Source organism: Apteryx rowi, unplaced genomic scaffold (genome assembly GCF_003343035.1).
Source record: "Apteryx rowi isolate R43461 unplaced genomic scaffold, aptRow1 scaffold_194, whole genome shotgun sequence".
Taxonomy (NCBI): Eukaryota; Metazoa; Chordata; class Aves; order Apterygiformes; family Apterygidae; genus Apteryx; species Apteryx rowi.
The window spans coordinates 476,865-494,695 of record NW_020448241.1 but is presented as its reverse complement, the minus strand read 5'-3'; the positions used below and the strand labels follow the sequence as shown (position 1 = coordinate 494,695).

General features: G+C 39.1%; 1 protein-coding gene across 1 annotated transcript in view; it reads left to right on the top strand.

Moving 5' to 3' along the window:
• Positions 1–17,831, top strand: part of SMS (spermine synthase) — a gene marked incomplete at its 5' end in the record, with an annotated part of 67,152 nt that overhangs the window by 33,150 nt on the left and 16,171 nt on the right. Inside the window, 7 exons of the mRNA XM_026062835.1 lie at positions 7,159–7,252; positions 8,011–8,075; positions 10,770–10,945; positions 12,941–13,095; positions 13,974–14,063; positions 15,088–15,202; positions 15,739–15,818. Of these exons, the coding sequence (XP_025918620.1) occupies positions 7,159–7,252; positions 8,011–8,075; positions 10,770–10,945; positions 12,941–13,095; positions 13,974–14,063; positions 15,088–15,202; positions 15,739–15,818 (775 nt within the window). The remainder of the gene's footprint in view (positions 1–7,158; positions 7,253–8,010; positions 8,076–10,769; positions 10,946–12,940; positions 13,096–13,973; positions 14,064–15,087; positions 15,203–15,738; positions 15,819–17,831) is intronic.

The following is a 17,831-nucleotide window of genomic DNA, read 5'->3' as shown; positions in this document are numbered from 1 at the left end:
TGGTGAAAGGTACCTTGTCTGGTTTTGCTACTTCATGCTTAACAGTCATGAGCTGTTTCCTGTATGGACGGTGGGGCGTTAATGGGTACAAAACCCCCCCAGTGAGTAGAGGGGCAGCTAGCTAGCTCAAGGATGGAAGATGCACGATTCATTGCTGTGCGAGGTGTACACACGTGCATGCAGGTACATGCGTGCACACACACACACATTTTTTCAACCAGCCAAAGGTGACTGGGCTACTGCAAGACAAAGATGCACAACTGATGTAACAAGTCAGGTGCTAATCCCAAGGGAAAACAAATGTTTGAGACAGTAATATGTTGCTAAGTGGTGTCTCCAATCCAAAGTCTGCAGAGACAACCCCTATGTCCTCTACAGTTGCCCTGAGTTACAGCTTGTTGAATTGTAGTCACCGCTGTTGACAAAATTTTGTCTCTGGCATAGGTACTGTGTGAACAGCCCAGTGGAGGGCTGCAGTTGTTAAATGAATTGGAGCTGATTTGGGGATTAAGCTAAGTTTTCCTGTTGTCATTACCAAAGGGACAGATCCACGTTCTTCTTTGTCTGAAGTTAAGCAATCAAAAGTCGCATTTGGCAACTCTGCCTCATCTATTTAGTTTATGATTTACTCTGACAAAGGACTTAATTGAGGAAAGTTCAACTGAAAACACTTACTAATCAGGTTGTCAACACATGCATAAGTGAAATAGCCATTCACACTCTAGAGCTAGGCAGGAAGTTACTCACATTAGCCAGTCAACTCCATTGTCTTTAGTGGTGGGAATGAATATACTTTTCTGTGCTTTGCCAGCCCTATTGACCAAACACTGAACTGGGGAACAGTAGCACATGCCGGAGGGCTCTTTCTGTGAGTTTTGGGACCTCAGCAGTTTTCTTTTCCTGAGCTGTATGTTTTGAGTTCACTCACAGGAACTGCATATACCTTTCTAGGGCATCTTTAAGCAGTATATTTTTTGTTGAAGTATCATTTGCTGTAGTGTAAACTGGACAGTGGAAAAGAAAAACTTCACGTTCATGACATACTTCTATCTTATTTACTGTATGTAGTACTTTATGCAGAGCCACAGGGTGCAATACATCGTTACAGAGGGAATAATATAAACCGTTAAGGGAATCCAAGGTAAGGAGAGAATCATTAAACTAGTCTTAGAAACTGCTGGGTATCTTCTCAGTTAATATTGTATTTTGGTAGGATCTCTGCTTGTGAGCAGAGATCTCACTTCTGCTCATGTTCTTCTGCTATATGTTGTGTATATGTACAGCAATTAGAATTTTTCTCCATTTCTTGTCCTTTTGTCTTTCTCACATACATCCTCCACCTTATACATCTCAGTAGTCCCTCTTTTGTCATGTGCCAACTGCAAGCTTGTTTTAAAAACCCACAAACCCCAAGTTTAGACAGTTTGTGTTTTTTACAGTACAAGGTTGTTGTTTAGAAAAATGCTGACCTCCCCTATGTACACAGAAATTTTAAGCTTCCCTGTTCCATGTCTGAATTCTTGTTTAGGGTAATGTGATCTTACTGGCACTTGACTTAACTGGATAAATGTTGCACTGTGTGAACAGTGGAGGTTGTTCTGTCTGTCACTGAGATGATGATGAATATGTTTACTTAACAGGGTGAAGGGAGAGGCGAGTGTTTTCACTTTTTTTGAATGTTACTGCTTTGCTAACCATTCCTTATGCTAGTTAGTATTTTTTAAAAGGGTAGTGTGGGCATTCCTCAGCTCTGTTCCAGGCTAAAATGCTCTGTTTTACTCACTGAGTCACCCAAAGGGGGAAGATGCTGTGAAGAACTGGAAGCGGTGGCACTACAAATCAGCAACTACTACAAATTAGCAACCGCTTACAACAGCATGTCTAGAATCTGCAACCATTTACAACGGGGTAGCTTTCATTGTTTTAATTTCCTTGTTATGTAAAAAGAGAACAGGAATAACAGTCTAGTGAAAGATTGTGGCTGCTTAATTGCTTTTAAGGTCCCTTAAGCACTTTGAATTTGAGATGAAGAGCGTTAAGAAAGAGAGACGCCATATACCATATTAAAATAATGCCATGGTGTTTGTTTTTTTTTTTTTTTTTTTCGGGATTTCCCAGTATAAACACATTTACGTTTCCTCCCTCATTATGCATAAGTTGACAGATAGCTTTTTTCTTGGCAGACTGTTTTTCAAATACTTAAAATACTCTGTCATGAGTCAAAGTTAGTCTGTCAGCAGATAAAAGTTTTGACTGGGGTGAAGAGGGCTGTATAGGTACTGGTCTTTCTATACAGTTCTGTTCCCTAGGGGAAAAAAAAAAAGCTTGTTTCAAGTACGTAGAATTGCAAGGTCTTTTTGCTCCTCAATATACATAACTAAGGATATATATTTTTGCATAGGATGCAAAAGAGAGATAGGATGCAAAAAAGAGAGAAAGAATTTTCAAATTAGGAGGATGCTTGTCTAAAATCTTTCTCAGCATTTCAAACAATTATTTCTTAATTCATGCAGTTAGGCTTAATTTCTTGATGTCTGTGATGTTCCCTTTTGTTCTGGGTGGCAAGATGCAGCACTGTAAAGACCCAATACAGTATTTCAGTAATTAAGTGACTAGACTAAAGTTCATATGCAAACAAAAAAACCTGAGTCCTATAGTAAAAAATATGGCACATATGCAAATACAGCAATAGTGGGGCTCTGGTACTGTGCCAGCCTGCTGCTCTTGTGCAGATTTTGTTCCCTAATGGAAAGGAGAGGATCCCTCCTTGTGCTTGGAGTGTTCCTCATCACTTCTTTGAAAGTAGATGCAAGCATACACCAAAGGTGTGGCAGATATCTTGAAAGCAGGAATTCATTTTTTCGGTCAGACAAAATACAGAGGGGAGAATTGTGATGAAACTCTGTTTTCCCCAGATTTTTCATCATTTGGATAGTAAAGCAGTCTTTGCTGTGTTTTCATAGGTAGAAAACCCAAAACTGTATTATTGCAGTTCTTAAAAACAAACAAAAAAACAAAAAACCCCCACAAACCTCAAACTATTTTCATGTGAGAGCTGCTGCTGAAGACCTGCATTCACACACGTTCTGCCAAGTAGATAAATGGAAAGCAACAAAAGTCAAAGTAGCGTCTGCTCTTCCCTGATTTAAGCTAGCAAGTCTTTTGTAGATTTATCCTTGGTCTGCTGCTATTGCCTTAACAGTAGTAATCTGATTGCCTTCTGAATGCACAGTTGTGCTGTTTAACTGCTGTGTGTTTAAATCTTTACAGGCTTTCTAATTTATTTTAGGTAGATTTCCAACCAGGTAACTTTTGACCACGGTATAACTAACCTGGATTTGTATCATTTTCTTTGAATTGGTTTTTAAATTTAACTCATACTTGTTTTGCAGTAGTTTAGCTGTCTGAGAGCAGACTACCAGCCAGACTCAGAATTTGAATTGCTGCCCCACTATGCCCCTCCAGTCTGCTGTGTACCTTTTATCCTTTTTTTTCCGCAGATGTCAGGGCCCTATTATTCCAGCGAAAGTAAAAAGAGACAAAATAAATAATGATTCAGCAGTGTTAGTGTCTTTGTATATATGATAGCATTAGAATAAGTCAGAAGTTGTGTGGTTGTGCTTTTTAAAGCAGCCCTCCTCTCTGCCTCTGCTTGCCTCCCCACCCCAAAAAAGACCCTGAAGAAGCCCAGTAACATCATGTACTGAGGAAGCATTTCATGCAGTCACAGCAGAAATAAAGACAATGTCAGCTGTCAAATCATATGACAGCTCTGTGATGCTCCTTTTAGGAAGGGAGCTCTGAATTTAAAGGGGAACTTAAGTCATGGGATGATTAATCTCCTACTGGCATGCTACTTAGTCGGGTAAATCTTAACCACTGCAGTATGGGAATAAACTGATGTCCTTTCTAACAGTGCTAAACTTTCTGGCACTGTGCCAGATTTCAGACAGAGTAATAAGAGTGCCATCTAATGAATTGTAAATGCTAATTTCCCTTCATAGTGCAGCAGTTTTCAGAGCCTGGAGCAAGTCCACTGGCTTCACTAGAAATGTGCCTTTTCACTGAATGGCTGCATCTACAACCTCCTGAGGTACCTGTGCTTTCATGTAGTGAACTTCTGTGGTTCTCTTTATAAAAAAAATTAAAGGAATCCTGTCCTGGAGTCCTGTGATAAAGCTGTTTATTCTTACAATTATGCCTGACCATTTTTTTCTTCTGATGTTGTGCACATTACAAAATACGTGCTTTCTGGCAACAAAATCATTTAAACAGAATAAGAGAAAAGACTGAAAATAGTTACTGAAAATCAGACTTAAAAGTTGACAATTTTTCCTCCTTATTCCAAATATCAAATGTCTGTGTCTTCCTACTACTTTTCTGGTCCTTACTTTTGTCATGGTGCCCAAATTACCATATTCTAATCAGCCCGTATTACTTCCCTTAGTAATTTTTTTAATATCATTTTATGTTCGTCTAAGAAACTGTCCTTTCCTTTGGGCCGAGTACTTGCCTTAAGTATACTTGATCTGGCTGTGCCTATTTCAGTCTAATCTCTCATTAACTTTTTAGCAGATCCTAGCCATATATTTCAAGAAGAAGAAACGCTGCGCAGACTAAGTCCCACTGTCTAGTCTACTAAAGTGGGAAGCAGTTGCACGATGGAAAAAATTGTCCCGCTTAACTGAGACCTCCCGGCAAGGCATCCCCTTGCTCTGTGCCTCCTGTGTAGATGTTAGGGCTTTCTCCAGAGTTGCTCCTTCTCTCTATGCTGAACACTGAGAGCAGCTGGGAGAAGCAGGCTCCTAATTCGAGTCCCTTGGCTAAGCAGGATGTAAAGTAGGATAAAGTCACAGAGAGAAGCGCTAAAAATTCTGAAGCCCAGTGGAGACTGTGGGCTTTTAAATAGTGCTAGTGATGGAAAAGCCAACTTAAGCTGTAAGATGTTGTGATTGTTACTTACAGTATGAAGTGGCTTTAGTGTCACAAGTTCTGAACTGTATTGGCTGCCAGCGAGTTGGGCACAACCTCCTAAAACACTCAGGTAAAGCTTTTGCCTGTTGAACTTCAGAAAAGCTTCTTCAACTGTGTCTTGATTTTTGGCAGGAGTACAGTAGAACAGGGTTGGACAGGTGCCCCTAAACACTTTCTTAAGGAGCCTGTAAAAGAGAAATGAAAAGCTGCTCCAGAAGTGTCTTGAAAACTGAAAATATTTATACAGTTATTCAACAAACTAGCTTGCAAAACTGGTTTCTTAAGTAATAACAATAAAAAGCAAAAAGCCTGTACTTACTATTAGACTATTTTCTGTTCATCCTTTCTTCTGGGTAAAGTAAGATATTTAATTCAATGCAAGAGTAATTTCCTGGTAATGGGGGTAATTTCCTGATTTTTTACAGTTATCCTGAGGTATAGTTTAGTTGCCATTAGAGTACAGATGTTTTCTGGTCAGTAATCAAAAATATTTGGAGGGAGGACACCTAGTGGACAATTGCTGTAATATAGATAAGTTCATTAAATGTTCGTGACAATATGCAGTTATTTAGGAGGAAAAAAGTGCTGGAAGTGTGTGTACTGTGTAGAAATACCTTTTCTCTGAAGGCAACACCTTCTCTGAAGGAAAGACCTATGCATATACAGAACCTTCCTTAGGGAAGTCTGAGACTTCATAGGCTCTTTTGAAGTAGTGGCACTCTTTTTCCTCTCTCCTGTGTTAACTCAAATCACAGCTATAGATCATTGATATCTAAAGCAAGTTATGGTCTTCAGCAGTACAATAAAAATGTTTATATCTCTGTGTTGCTTCAGTCATTTTCATCTGCCTTAGCTCGATCATGTCATAGTTACCAAAAATTAGTCGTCTTAGGTTACATTAACAGGATACTTAGGAGTTTCTCTTCTGACTGCAGCCAAGGGGGTGTTTTCTCCCCAAGGCTTTCTTTAGCACGTGAGAGGTGGTGTCAAGTCGCAGCCACTTTGGGGCTGAGAGTTTAAGAAAGTTGCTCTGGAAAGGCCAAAATGAACAATGGTGATGGTGGGAGATGGGGGGAGGCCATCTGAACGTTTTGTCTTAACAGGAGGCTTTGTTTTTTGTCTTTGAGGCTAAATGGAGTGATAAGAGCAGAAAAGCAGGGGATGGGGGGACTTCAGGCATTTGGAAGAGTGTTTAGAGCTTTACCTGAGGTTTCTCTGCATTGTGCTGAAGAACCACCATCCCTCAGTTCTCATTTTTGCTACACTTTTACTGTTCTCATCCCCTCCTCTGTCATTTTTTTTTTCAGCATATGTCTCCCCACCTGTTACTCCCTTTATCTAGTTCCCTTGTAGTCCTTCTGTTTGCGTTTTTTCCTTCCCCAATATGAAGTGGATATAACTGGGTTTTTTTGTGTGTCTTTTCCCTCACCTCTTATCTTTTGCAATTTAAACAAACAAAACAAGTTCTTCAAAGTCCTCTATTTGTCCACACGGTACCTAGCATGATGAACCCCTGTTCTTTGAACACTGCTGTAATAAATACAATGTGCAGTAGTTTTGCCTACCCTTGCACCTCTACTCATCAGTGGGAGTTGGCTATTGTAACTTCTTTGCTAGTCAAAGCCATGATTACTCCAGGACAATGTTTTTTCTTATTTTGTAAATTTTTATTCATCTCTGAACATGAACATTGTCTTTGTAAGTAGCTGCAATAAACTTAAAAAGGAAAAAAAACCTTCAAAAAGTGAGAAGTAAGATGGAGGGGAGGGAACATGTCCAGTTGTTTTCTTGAAGTTTGATTTCATTAAAAAAAAAAAACAAAAAAAACAAGCAGGCCTCATTCAAAGAACTGAGACTAGTCTGTTCTGCCCTCTCCCCCCCATCCCCCCCACCCCATTATGGCTGTTTCAGTTTAAGTGCCTTGTTTTATTGACTCACTGCTTGCTGATTTTTATTAGTGATACAGTGATTTGCATGCACTTGCAACTTAGCTTGCAACAAGCTTGGTGACTTCTTGAGGAAGAATGGAGCTGGAGCTATCAATAGCTTCAATAGCTGACAGACTGCTGGAAAGAATAATGTGCATTTTGAGTTTACTGTAACTCATTTAGGACTTTCTTTCCTCTGATTGTAATTTTTGTTAATAAACAAAATTGTCATCACTGGCTTTCTTTTATTTTGTAGTTTTGCCAATTTGAGAATTCACCCTCATGGATTAGTGTTGGTGGATCTGCAGAGCTACAATGATCAAATGAAAGGAAGAGAGGAAACCGATCAGGTATGGGTGCTGCTTCCCCTGCTAGGCTTAACAACTAGATGGGGACCTTCCTTTTTCTTCAGGTGTATCAAAGTATGTCTTACTGCCAGTTTGAACCTGAGTGCTTACAGATGAGTAGTAATACCTGGTGTAGTTGCATACATATATGAGTGCACATGCATTTGCATGTCCTGGACCTCATGTTCTTTGATGTGAAAGGTGTAAGGACATAGCAGCCTCGGTTAGTCCTCAGTTTCCTCCAGGCACCSAGGGCAGTGGAAAAAGGTGTGATGCCTAGCCCAATATCTATAGTRTTGGTGTATTATTTTTTTGTTCTAATCTGAGGGATGAGCAGCCTATATAGTCAAAACTTCTTCCCCAAAAAAGAGAGAAAGGGGAAAAAAAAAATCTTTTCCCTCATATTAAGCTCCAGAATTTGGATATTTCAGGGGTGTGGTCCACCACTTAAGAGAGGAATGAACCCTTCCAGGATTCTCACTTTCCCTCTTTCACTTGTGTCTGAAAAGTCTGGCCATGTTATCCAGGAGGACAGCTAAATGAAAACACAGTGGTGACTGCTGTTGTAATGTGGACATATTTGCTAGGAATGAAGCTGAGGCAACCAGTTAATTATTCATAGACTTCTAATGTTATGTTGGGAAGACTTTCATTGCAGGTGCTACTTCTTTATTGCCTTCTAAATAGCCTAATTTAACAGATGTTTTACATTAAGTGATCACTTCTATAAATTCCACCTCTCTTGTTTGCTGTTTTTTCAGCTTCTAAACAAAGTAGAAGAAAGAATGAAAGAATTGTTTCATGGTAATATAAAAAGRGTGAAGCGGTAAGTGATTATGTACTGCCACATTTGGTTTGATTGCATAGTTGTTAAAGGTAATAGGCTGGATTGTGCTTTGCTCAACTGCTATAAATCAGTAGCCTGGAGTCTGAATTTGTGCATGTATTCTTTTCCTCAATATTTTAAAATGGTTTTACTGCAGAGTTGAAAGTATAGTTGTGAAGTTTGTCATTATGTTAAGCATGATTTTCAGTGTTGCTAATTTAGGCAAGGATGATTTCTTTCATTATTTTCTGCAGTAGTTGCATTAAATGGTGGGAACACTGGGAACAACGGTGCAAAGAGAAAGCGTGAGCAGGCTGCTCTGCAAGGGCTGGCTGTGGGACAGGGACCTCTCCCTCTGGGCCCTGTCCTGCAGTCCCTGAGCAAGCAAGCAGAGCTGGGCTTGCTTGTGCTGGTGACCAGGGTCAGCCCCAGCACTGTGACCATGAGGCAAGGTTATGGTGACGCTGCAGCTCCGAGGCCRAGCCAGGGGGTCAGGATTGGCAAAAGATGCGGGCAGGCACAGACATAGCTGCAGTGTAGCTCAGGCAAGGACCAAGGGTGAAGCCCTGAGCTTAAATCCAGCTGCTGAGCCCAGGGGAATGAGGCCTTGCACATCTCTGTCCTCGCGGCGTGACCAGGGTTCCCCAGCTGTGCTGGGTCACAGCCAGTAGTAGCTCTAGGCAGCCAAACCCCTAGAGGGTATTTGTGCGCTCAGGGCCCTGCCAAGAAGATTGAAACGGTTTATAACAAAACTTTTTTTTTAATTAATTAAATTGAGGGAGGGTGATAACATGTTGTGTTATGCAAGTCTTCTGTCATCTTGATTTACTTAAGTATAAAGCGGTATATCAAATTACGGGGACACTAACTGCAGAGAGTTGGTTGTCACTGGGAAAACATTTCCACTGAGTTCCCCAGTGATCTGGAAGGGGTACACACAGCTCACTTTGGTGCCTTCCTAATGACTAGCAGTGACCAGCAGCTTGGAACAGAAGAAGCACTTATTGGAGCAACCTGCCATAAGATGCTGCAGGTATTTTAGAGAATATATTCAGAAATGGAAGTGATTTTTTTTCTTCTTTTTATGTAAAATCAACAAGATTCATTAAAACAAAGTGCAGAACTCTGTAAGAGGGAGCAAACTGTAGCAGAACAACAACTAAGTAGTACCATAGCAGAAAAGAATCTGAAGGTTATGGGTGACCACAAATAAAGTGATAGTGATTTGCAAACTGATGTTACACATCAAAAAGTAAATGCTGCCTTTGGTGTTTAACAGGAACGGTGTATGTAAAACACAGAGGAGCAGTTATTTTGCTCTCCTCAGTCCGGGTGAAGCGTCACCTGGAACACTGTATGCAAATGTCGATCATTTTCTATACATGCATATGAGGGAGGATATCCTTTTTGAGGATATTATAGTACTGAAATAATTATATTGGGAGTCTGTGGAATCCCTGTGAGAGGAGCTTGTTAAAAATCAATCAGACAAAAATTTACCTGGAATGATCCAGATAAATTCTATTACCTCAGTATAGGAAGATGGACCTCTTAGAATGGATTAGGAAGGGATCTTGTAACATACCCCACTACTGCTCATCTCTTTTTAATTTGCTTTGTATTCTTTTGGTGTTTATTTTCAGTGAAGCTGTATGTTGTGAGACAGTGCTGCTGGAAATTATTCCTGCTTTTTTTGTTGTACATAATAGATCTGGTCTTGCTTTCACCATGTACTGCCATCTTGTGGCTCGTTGAGGGTACAAAATATTTTTGAGTTTATTCAGAATTGCTAGGAAACTGGAAGAAGCTTTTCCGTGTCTGGCTGCCTGCTTCATCCTCCCTTGCAAAAACTAAATTTTCAAAAATCATGTATGCATGGAAACTTGATCAACTTTGTGCCTGCATGTTTTGCATAAAAATAAATGCAGTTCTTTTGAACAGCCATTTCCGTTTCAAATGTATTTTGTCTTTTCAGTGTCATACTGATTTGAACCATATGTGTATTTGGAGTTTAAAAAAAAAAAAAAAAAAGGACTACTGTTTGTCCAGATGCTTGAACCACATTTAAAAAGTGAATGCAAACTACCAGCTAAGATTTTATGTATGTGAATATCAAGGGTTGTGCTTACACACTGTAAATGTGACCTGGCTCAGTTTGAAATCCTGTGATAGTTCATGTCTGTGTTCCTACATGAGTTTAAAATGTCTCTAAATACAACTTCAGAAGGGCCAGGCTCACTAATCTCAAAGAATTGGCATTCTTAGATGAGCTGGAGATGGGAAGGGGCTTTGTTACTGCTTTTTGTCTGTGTTCTGCTCTTGCATTGTTCGATTTTTGTATCGTATTGTTTCCTAGTCAAAGGTTGATTATTCTGCAGAGGCTAGTATGTTATATAAATCCCCTCTGTTAGGGCAGAAATTGATTTACATGCATATTGTAGGAGTTGCATATAAAGAAGAATCTTTGATATTTCAATTGCGCCTTAGCAAGCTGTGTATATCTGACATGTAGCTAATAAGATTCTTAAATCCCTTGAGCATTAAATCTTGCAAGTTTTCTTAAATAGAGCAAATAATATTTGCAAGCATGAATCTATTATGCTGAATCCACAGGGTGTTAAAAGAGAAATTTAAAAAAATATGTTCTCAAAGGTTTTGTAATCCCTCTCCCTCTTCTCCCCCCCCCCCCCACAGATTGCCAACCATTTTGAGAGGAGGCGTCATTGATAGATACTGGCCCACAGCGGATGGGCGCTTGGTAGAGTATGACATAGATGAAGTTGTTTATGATGAAGATTCACCATATCAGAATATTAAAATTCTGCATTCAAAACAGTTTGGGAATATTCTTATCCTCAGTGGGGATGTTAGTAAGTATTATCTCAAACTTTGAGTATTTTCTGTCTGAAACTGTCRGAGATGTTTTCTATCTTGCTAAGATCATTTTGATAGATTACTAAGGGTTATGGTTGTGACATAGAAAGATAACATATGCACACATATATGTTTTTTCTATGTATAAATTATTTAAATAAAAAAGGCTGACCAGATGTGAATTCCAGAATGCACAAAAGTTTTCTTCTTTTTCCAGAGGCTCTTTTACCTATGGAAAGTGGCATGGGACAATAGAAGTTAGAGCGCTTTCTTCCAGAGCTTACTCTACTTGATCCTTTGATTTGATTTTCTTTCTTTTTTTTTCCCATTTGTTGTAAGTGCCACCTCTTGAGGGCTTTTTTGTAACAGTAAAACAAGCTACTTGATCAGTCTTCAATATGCATTTTAAAGAAACGTGAAGAAGTGGGAGTTGTTGGTGGGTGGGGGAAGTAAACCTGCTGTTCTCTTGACTCTCTAGCTGTAATGATGGAATTGCCACTTTAGTGAGATGAGCTAGAACAGCTCTATCTTAACCCGTTTAGCTGCTTTGTTGTTGAACATCTTTCGACTCTGTCTTCAAAACTCTCAACTGAAGTCTTGCTTAATGAAAACTGTGACACAATCTTTCATGGGAGGTTCTTTACCTCTAGTACTCGGTGCCCTTTGATTTCTGTATTTTGAAAATGAGCTTGTGAAGAGAATGGCTCCTGTCCTTTCAAGCTGGATAAAAATGCCATTTGTTTACCTAGAAAACCAAGGGAACAAGAGGTATACTTTGTAGAGTCCCTCAGTGTTTCTGCTGAGAAATACTGACTGAGGTGAATGAGGGATGCTGCTGTCTAGGGACAGAATAGCTGACTTCAGGCTAATAGGAGAGTAATTAAAAATTTTGACTACAGCAGTTTGAAACCACCAAAAATACCTCCAATTATTTAATTAGCTTTCTGCAGCTGCCAAGGGGACTTGCATGCAGATAGCAGCTGCGAGTGTTGTTTAATATTCATCAGCAAGGTATTTTCTAATTTGGTTAGAATTGCATCTGAAATATCCAAATTAGGTATTCCATACTTTGGCCAGAAACTGTCATCCAAGTCTCATATGAAAGTAAAATTTTACTTGAACACTGTCACAACATGCATCACAAATAAAGGCATGCTTTGCTTTCTATTTATTTTCCACAGGCTTTAAAAATATTGTTCTATGCCCTTCTGTTATTGTGCATTTAAACTAAGTGCTGATTGCCAGGTGTAATGTTAGGATACTCAGTCGTGCTGCCACACAAAGCTTTGCCTTGCAGCTCAGATCTGTTATTGCAGCTAAGGAAAGTTACTGTCTGGTTTGAAAATAGTGATGAATAAGCCAGGAAAAAGTCATGATGCAAGGCCCCTCAGTGGCTGGGTACTAGTGATTGCACTTCCTCTGTGCAGGGATCCTTTGGGTGCATCTACGTTAGCTTTTTAGTTGCCAGAAGTATGCTTTCAAAGCAAAAATCTCCTGATTGTCTCTTGCTCCACTTTGGTTTGCACTGTGGGGTGGTGTCAGGATGCATGAACTTGGATTCTTTTTAGATGAAACTATTACTGAAAAGTGTATACCAGCACCAAATGGGTGTTCAGTCCATGGGACTAGACTGAAACTAGGCTGAGGTAAAAACCCACTGAAGTGTTTATAGTGTGGACATTGGGTCCTCAGTTCCCACTGTTTTGCTATACAGGTCTGCTTCTCTTGGCTCACGCCACTTGCTAATGTAGTCACTGTTGGGTTTGCATTGAGAACTACAGAAATCTTGTATGTCATTTTGAGCAGGATCACATTAGCTCTGGTAGATTACCATCCTCCTGGTACCTGAACTGTCTCACTGAGAACTGGGTCGTTTGTATATGTGGTCCTGCATTGGTCCACTTTATCACCTGTGGGTTAATACCAATTAGTAAATAGAAGAATTCAAGATGTAATGTCTCTGTCCAATTCTTTCTCTTCATTCCATTCAGATCTGGCAGAGAGTGACCTGGCATATACTCGAGCCATAATGGGCAGCGGAAAAGAAGACTACACTGGGAAAGAAGTGCTAATCCTAGGAGGTGGTGATGGGGGTATACTCTATGAGATAGTCAAACTGAAGCCAAAGATGGTCACTATGGTAGAGATATCCTTTGACAAATGACTGATAATTCATTTTAACATATTCAGTGTGCATTTTCTGCTGGTGTCATAGGACCTCATAGATAAATTTGTTTGATACTAATTTGCACGAGAAGATAGAGTCTAAATTTAAATTTCTGCTTTTCAGTTTGGAGAGAGCCAGTCACTATATATTTGGGCAGTGACCATGTAGTACATAGGTTCATGCTCCCAATCCGTACTGTAACTCTTGAACTTTTTTTTTTTAAGAAAAATATCTAAAAAAAMCCCCTAAAAACAAAACAAACTTAATCAATGGAAACGTCAGGACTTGGTGAATTGTATTGGTGGCAGAATGATCTACTCCAGCCTTATCTCATTTGAAGATGACGTCCTGCAAAAATAATGATGTAAATCAAGATTTCAACATTCTCTAGTTTAAATATCATTTGTAATGTAAACCTACTGTTAGCCATTAAAATTTAGATTATCCTAGGTTTCAGACCCCCTTTGCTAGAAACTGAAAATAATTGTTTTAAAGATGCAGTGTAACCTGCTTTGGCTTTATGGTGTTTTTTTTTTTTTTTTTTTTTTTTTTAAAGCAGAAGACGGCATAAGAGAACTAGAGGTCACACGAGTGCAGACGTGTGCTCTTACCATCCTATTGTTTATGTTTCAGGCTTTAACAATAAGATGCCAGAAATACAGGTTCAAAACAAAAACAAGCTCTTTTTAAACCTCTTACTGAAGTTGGGGATGAATACATAAGCTTGACTGTTGCAATTTATATATCTTACTATTCCATTGTAATTTTATCTTCTTTGAGAATTTCTTTATGAAGAAAAAGAAACTTTGCTGCCTGTATTATTTCTGGAATGTGAAGTGCCTTAACCAGCTTCAAACATTGACCAAATGGTGATTGACGGGTGTAAAAAATACATGCGTAAAACATGTGGAGATGTCTTAGACAATCTGAAAGGAGAATGCTATCAGGTAATCTTAGTTTTGCTTTTGTTGAAAGGAACATTTCAAATACGGTTAGATCTAGCCTGGGAAACTGCTGTGGGGAAGGTTTTGGGGGGAAGCCTTCTGATTTTCTTCACTTTGGGAAGAATCTCCCTCCAGACGTTTCTAAACATCAGTAGTTGACAGTGGGGTTTGGATTGGAAGTATACATTAGCTTCAAAATATTTAACTCTCCACCTTCAAACTCTTTAAAAAAACAAACAAACAAACAACTGTAGCCTTTCAGTAATGTGAAATGTGAGATTGTATATTACCATCACAAATGAAGAGGAAGCAGCAATAAAGATGTAGACTGCTGAGTATCAGTTCTTAAACTGATGAAGACACAGCAGAAGAAATGTTTATTTAAGCAAAGTTGTCCTGCCCTATTGAGAATATACTTGCATACAAATTTGTTATACACAACTTTATATTTTTGTTTAATTTGTGGTCAAAATCTCTTATTGTTACACTCTTGCTGTAAAGAAAAAAAATGCATGTAACCCTGCGGTTCAGGTTTTAATGTGCTCTATATGCAGGTCAAGTCCGACTTCTTTACTAGGAGACTTTTCTTTCTGTTTTCATTAATGTTCCTTAAGCATCTCATAAACACCAATTCATAGGTGTGAGTGGAGAAAAAAAGCATGCAAAAAATTAAGAGGTGTTGCATGCTACCTTGCATGAGTCAGTGGCCCTTCATCCAAATAACTTATCTTACTGGTTCTTCAGGAAACCGGTAACTGTTGCCTCCATTTGGGGGAACAGTGGTCACCAGCAATAAGCAACGGAGCTAGGAAGTTCAGTCTTGTGGTGCCTTGTGCTTGTCGTAATTCCCACAACTGCACCTCTTTTTTTATATGGTGTAAAAAGTTGAAAATGGAGCCTGTAGTTAAACCCAAATTTATTTTTTGTACTTTTTTTCCATCTTAATTCCTGTAAATCCATATTTGTTCCCTTATCTGGTCAGTTCTAGGGTGTTTTGAGGACTAACTACTTCATTTCTTTCTTTCAGGTTCTAATTGAAGACTGTATTCCCGTACTGAAGAGGTATGCCAAAGAAGGAAGGATGTTTGATTATGTAATTAATGATCTGACAGCTGTTCCAATCTCCACATCTCCAGAAGAAGGTTAATCTTCTAACTTATTTTTCCTAAACTTCTGAGGACTTTCCACATTTCTGATGCTGTGTTCCATATTAATTAACAATTTGCATCAAAACTATTTTGATTTTTGCCTCTTTTTAATGCTAAGTCTGAGAGGCAGAGAATGCACATAACAGGGTTTTTTTGAAACTTTCTTCTTGAATACTATTAAAAAAAAAAAAGTATTATATGCTTTTGTTTGGTTAGTTTTTTTGGCACTGTGCTCTCATTCCAGGATATTATGAACTCATGTAACTCATGAGAAAGAGTATTTGGGGAGTACACGCTCCAAGCTATGCAAACTAACTCTCCCTCCTCCCCTCCATACTTGGACAAATATTCAGGAAATTATGCTAAAGAGAAACAGAGGTATTCACTTCCACCAGTATTGCCATTGGGCTTTGTTTACACGCATGGCATGGCATGGCTACCTTTTAAACAGGAGATGTGTGCAGGTATTGAATGCACATGAATAAGCCAGTAATGTGGTGTTTTGTTTTTAAACCATCCTCTATATGTAGATTCCACATGGGAGTTTCTGCGGTTGATTCTTGACCTCTCAATGAAAGTCTTGAAACAAGATGGAAAATATTTCACACAGGTATGATATCTGGATGTAAAGAAGTATTTCTGTAAATGTATTACTATCTACATTTACCAGATACTTAAAAAAAAAAAAAAAAAAAAAAACCTCAAATGTCTTTAAACTTTAAAATATAACTTCAAGAATCAGGCATACTACAGAACATTTTAGCTATAAGGAATTCTTGAAAAAGCAGAACAGATGTACTTTATAAACAGAAACATGTTTTTTGTGCTAATGGCTCCAGCAGTAGAGTGTAAAATATGAAAATCTGTCATTTATAAAGGTATAGGAGAATTTGACACTGGTGAAATAAATGGGAGGAGAAAATCAGTCAATTGAGAGTAAATACTTTCTTCGTGCTTCCTGTCCACTCCCAAGATAAGACCTTGGTTTGGCTTCTGGAAAGCAGATTTTGAACATTTAGTTTATTTGTATAATGCATGGCATGTTGTGAAGAAATTTCTAGAGTTCAAATAAGACTCTTATGTCGCGGTCCGCGGGAGTAGCAGGATAGAATCAGACGCAGTCACAGAATGCAGATTCAATTCCAACTTTATTCAGCAATGTGCCCATCTTATATATGTTTGTGCAGTCGTGGCATGCAGGCACGCGGCGCCTTGGCCACTATGATTGGTTATCTGCTATGAAGCACGYGGCGTTTGCCTTAATATGATTGGTTTACAGTCTCTGTTCACGCGCCTAAAGCGAATACACGATTGGTGCAAAGTTGCTGTTCACGTGGAGGGGCTTGTCGGCCCCCTCCTTTACTTATTTACCACTACTTATCTTCCCCTTCTGTAATGGTCTAGGAATGCTCAAGGACAGTTCACATAGCCGCAGGGATCCTCACAGATTATTGTTGTGAAGCACTGCAAGGGCCCCAACACTCTTATATGGAGTTTCTAATCCAGTTCCAATCAAAAGGAAATAATTTAAGATTTATATACTTGCCACAATATAGCTACCCCATGTATAATATAATTGTGATAGAGCTTTCATCTGAAGGTACTTTCTATATGTAATTCTGAATTTTTGCACACATTCTATTGTACAAAAACATAACAAGGCCAGCAAACAGTTGAGTGAAGTATAAGTCTCTGAAGTTTTATTTCTTCTGCATAATGCACATACCTTAACTAGTCTTCTGATGCGTGTAGCATTCAGATGCAGTGTTTTGAAATTTCTTGTTAAACTCTGAAATAGTTCTTCAACTAGCTGAAATTATGCATTTGAACTCCTTACTCCTGTCAGAGTTAACTTTCTGAGGGGTGCAAAGGATCTGGTTTACTGTTAAATTGAACAGGTTAAAGAAATGCAAAACTTGTAGAAAGAGTTTCTTGGCAATTTTAATTTGCTGCCTTATTTAAAATACTGTGGTTGTGTGGGCAGGATAGATTCTTAATCTTGTGGTTGAAATATGAGATGTGATGAATACAGTCATATCACACTGTAAATCTTAATCGCTTTTCTATTGTTAGTAGTAGTAGTGTAAACATTCCTTTCAAGATCAAAGCCTCAGAAGACTGTCTATTCTGGGTAGAGTAAGCACTTGTGTTGCAGTTGTCATACCTACAGCATATACAGTGAGACGAGCTTAATTTATCTGTGGGTATGTAAATGTGCATCTGTGGACAGGCATGTGTCATGGCTTTGCAGAAGGGGACTCTGGCAAGCAGCCTGTGCTGCAAGCTGGCATGATGGCTGCACAGCAGGCTGGGGGCAGGGGTAGTTCTACATCAGCCGAAGCCAGTGTTCATCAGGGCTTGTGCAGCCTTGCTGCCCATCCTGCCCTGAAGGGAGGGAATAACTCAGCTTCTTGAGCATCACTGCTAGCACAAGAAGAAGGGGTAGCGGTACTGAACCAGCCTTAATAGAGGTGGTGTAAGTTGTTGTGAAAGTGTGCGATGCAAGTTTTTCTTCCCCAAAGCAATGGGGTAGGACATGGCAGGACAGGAAAGAGACAAATAAAATTAAAATCAAAGTGCCTTGGATTGGGATTTGTGGCTAGTTGGTAGCTAGTGCAAGGGC